At 44.1% G+C, this 1,140-nt stretch overlaps 1 protein-coding gene across 1 annotated transcript; it reads right to left on the bottom strand.

Annotated features, from left to right (window-relative positions):
* Positions 1-17: 17 nt before the first annotated feature.
* On the bottom strand, positions 18-934 carry LOC114358034 (transcription elongation factor spt5-like; the record flags this gene model as incomplete). Its single annotated transcript, XM_028311895.1, has 1 exon — positions 18-934. A coding segment is annotated over one exon (917 nt), but the record flags the coding sequence as incomplete, so codon positions are not given.
* Positions 935-1,140: the final 206 nt, after the last annotated feature.

Here is a 1,140-nt window from a genome sequence, read left to right as displayed (position 1 = left end):
TTTGTGACATTCCATACCGGTGTGTTGGTGACGTTCCATACCGGTGTGTTGGTGACGTTCCATACTGGGGATTCAGTTACATTCCAAACTGGTGTTTCAGTTACATTCCACACTGGGGTGTTGGTGACATTCCATACCGGCGTGTTTGTGACATTCCATACTGGTGTTTCAGTTACATTCCATACCGGCGTGTTTGTGACATTCCATACTGGTGTTTCAGTTACATTCCAAACTGGGGTGTTGGTGACATTCCATACCGGTGTGTTGGTGACATTCCATACCGGTGTGTTGGTGACGTTCCATACTGGTGTTTCAGTTACATTCCAAACTGGGCTGTTGGTGACATTCCATATTGGTGTTTCTGTTACATTCCAAATTGGGGTGTTAGTGACATTCCATACCGGTGTGTTGGTGACATTCCATACTGGTGTTTCGGTTACATTCCATACTGGGGTGTTGGTGACATTCCACACTGGGGTGTTAGTGACATTCCATACTGGTGTTTCAGTGACATTCCACACTGGGGTATTTGTTACATTCCATACCGGGGTGTTGGTGACATTCCATACCGGCGTGTTGGTGACGTTAAATACTGGTGTTTCAGTTACATTCCACACTGGGGTGTTGGTGACATTCCATACCGGTGTGTTAGTGACGTTCCAGACTGGGGTGTTGGTGACATTCCATACCGGTGTGTTGGTGACGTTCCATACTGGTGTTTCAGTGACATTCCACACTGGGGTGTTTGTTACATTCCACACTGGGGTGTTTGTTACATTCCACACTGGGGTTTGTGTGACATTCCAGACTGTAGTAGGCACGGGGGTTGTGGTAGTCGCGTTCCATTGTGGAGTATTAGTTGCATTCCAGGACCCGGTGACATTCCTGACAGCATTATCCTTGGTGTCCCATTTTGACCCGACGTGGTTAATTGCTGGAATATACAAAAAAATTATTTTGATTTTGAATTACAGGTATCGTTTCAGTTCCTTTATGCAAGAATAAAATAGAATTTATTTATTGCTTTTTCTGTGTACAGTTTGCAGTTGTTTGGGCATAAAATTCGTTACAACAGATTTCTTATTGAGCATGCAATATGTATTAAATTGTGCGGACGACGCCACATCAAGATAACCTATT

Source organism: Ostrinia furnacalis, unplaced genomic scaffold, assembly GCF_004193835.3.
Source record: "Ostrinia furnacalis isolate ACB-3 unplaced genomic scaffold, ASM419383v2 OfSCF3637, whole genome shotgun sequence".
NCBI lineage: Eukaryota > Metazoa > Arthropoda > Insecta > Lepidoptera > Crambidae > Ostrinia > Ostrinia furnacalis.
The sequence above is the reverse complement of the archived record's forward strand: the minus strand, read 5'-3'. Positions and strand labels throughout refer to the sequence as shown.